This window comes from Polistes canadensis, unplaced genomic scaffold (genome assembly GCF_001313835.1).
Source record: "Polistes canadensis isolate GaletaPanama2010 unplaced genomic scaffold, ASM131383v1 scaffold_143, whole genome shotgun sequence".
Taxonomy (NCBI): domain Eukaryota; kingdom Metazoa; phylum Arthropoda; class Insecta; order Hymenoptera; family Vespidae; genus Polistes; species Polistes canadensis.
In genome coordinates this window covers 344,834-347,108 of record NW_014569690.1, presented here as the reverse complement: position 1 = coordinate 347,108, position 2,275 = coordinate 344,834, and the positions used below count along the sequence as shown (strand labels likewise).

Genomic DNA, 2,275 nt, shown 5'->3' with positions numbered 1-2,275 from the left:
TTTATTATCAATATTATTATATTATTAATCATTAATATATTGATCCGTTCAATTGAAATATTAAGTTTCATCAAAAGTGAAAAAAAAAGAAAAAAAACCAATTCCATTATACAGTTTAAAAAAAAAAGAAAGTAAAATTTCAAAACACAACAAACTCACGAACTTTTGATTAATCTCCCCAATAATCATCCGAATCAAATCTTACCGATCGCGTTGCACATTTTTCTGTAGATCACCGAAAAATCTAATTCCCTTAGTTTTTTTTTTTTTATTCGGCAACATTTATATACATTTATATACCCAACATTTATAATAATATATATATTTCGATTTCGATCGATCTCGTTCGTTCGATTAATGAGTGGTGAATCCCCCGTGGGTACGCGCGCGCGCGCGCGCTCACGTCTAGTAAAAAATAAGGAAGGAAGGGTAACCCCACACACACACACGTCGTATCGCAAACCGGTAAAACAAAATCAGCGCGATTTAGGCGCGATCTAGTTGTGCACGCGTTATGAGTCTTAACGTGCGCGTTAGATGGATGACTGGACTTAGACCAGACCGGACCGGACCGGACCAGACCGGACACCCGTAACGGAAAGAAAACCCGGGAGCTGATCCGTCGATTCTAACTATAGCCAGCTGGCCGAACCTTAAATAGCCGCGGGAATTTGCAATGGCTCTTGAATGCTGTAACCAACCCAGCCACCACACACACGACGGTTGCTTCAGAGGAATCTCTCACGAGAGTTGATTTCGTTCTTTCTCGGTTGTGCTGCTGCTGCTGGGTGGTGGTGGTGGTGGGTAGCAGTGGTGGTGGGTAGAAGTAGCGATAATAATGATGATGATGATGATGATGATGATGGTGGTGGATTTTGAATGGATGGAAGGCAGAGGAGGGTGGGGGTGGGAATTGTATAGGAAAAAATGAACTAACCTGCATGGGAGCCTGGAAGTTGGTAACTCTTGCATTCCTCCTGTCCTGGAAGATGGTCTCCCAATTCTAGCTTGACGTTCCGGTAATAGGGAATCACTTTGATAATATTGACAACCGCAACGAACCTCGCGTCCGAGGCTGGACGTCGATGACGCTCGCGAGGTGCGTCCTTTAAGTTGCTCTCCCTGCATCCTCCACCTCCTCCTCCTCCTCCTCCTACCCCCTCCCACCCCAACCCCACCTCACCCCCTCGCGAGAGGCGTCGACGTCGCTAACGCCGACGCCGAAAATCCAATGAACCTACTCCAGTATTTTTCTTCTCTCTCTCTCTCTTTCTTTCTTCTCTCGTTTCACCTTCCTCGACTTCTCTGGGATGCAACAACCCCAGAAACGACTCGCTTAGAAACGCAAACGATTTGTGTTATTTCGTTAGTCGTGGATCCTAATGGGTTTTCCTTTCTTTTTTTTTTTCTTCCTCTCGTGCAGAATTCCTGAAGAAATGTTGAGGTCGCTGTTTCGAGGTCTAACGTTCACGACATCAACGCCATATCACCTTTGCAACCATCACCATCATACACCACCCACCACCCACCACCACCACCACTACTACTACTACGATCTTCACCCTCTGCTCTGGAAGAGAGGAGAAAAGAGAGAATGATTGAGCGAGTGAGAGAGAGAGAGAGAGAGAGAGAGAGAGAGAGAGAGAGAGAGAGAAGAAAAATCTGAGTGCAAGAGCAGCAGTCTGCTGCAACGCCAACTTGATGACTCCTCTCTTTGCACTCTTTCTCTCTCGAGTATCCTACGTTACACGTACGCAACCGCGAAACCAAAGAGGACATTTGAATTATTTATAGAAATTTTCTATAACGCGTCAACGCATTAGATATAAAACGTAAGCTTACCTGTCTTCGTATTTTTGCATACAAACTTATAATAATACCTGCTACTACGTTCTCAATTATTTCTAACCTTTTTTTTTTTCTTCTTTTTTCCCCACTACTCGTTTTAATCTTTTTACGAACCAATACAAATTTTCATGGTGTATGTATGTATGTGTGTATGTATGTATCTAGGGTGAACCAAATAAATTCGTAAGCTTTTTTAATTATTTAATATTTTCAAAGTAAATTTTTTGATTTGGTAAAAATATTTCCATTGTTTGCACAGTTTATGATGCATTAAACGTACGAACTTTTTGATTAACCGTAATTAATTTCGAAATATTTCTTATTTTTCCCGCGTAAATTCGAAAAAAACGTTAAATAAGTGGTAATATTTTATTCGAGCGCGACATTGAATGTCGAACCGTTATGGGAAGGGGGGGGGAGGGTTGCT

The 2,275-nt window shown here is 42.1% G+C and overlaps 1 protein-coding gene across 2 annotated transcripts in view; it reads right to left on the bottom strand.

The window, feature by feature from the left end:
• Positions 1–1,155, bottom strand: part of LOC106788525 — an 8,481-nt gene extending 7,326 nt beyond the window's left edge. Inside the window, exon 1 of one of the 2 annotated variants that reach the window (XM_014751856.1) lies at positions 938–1,155. In XM_014751856.1, coding sequence (XP_014607342.1) covers positions 938–1,128 — 191 coding nt within the window. In that variant the 5' untranslated portion in view covers positions 1,129–1,155. Of the gene's footprint in view, positions 1–205; positions 761–937 lie in introns of those variants that run through there. The other variant, XM_014751858.1, reaches the window with a different exon arrangement.
• Between the last annotated feature and the right edge of the window lie 1,120 nt (positions 1,156–2,275).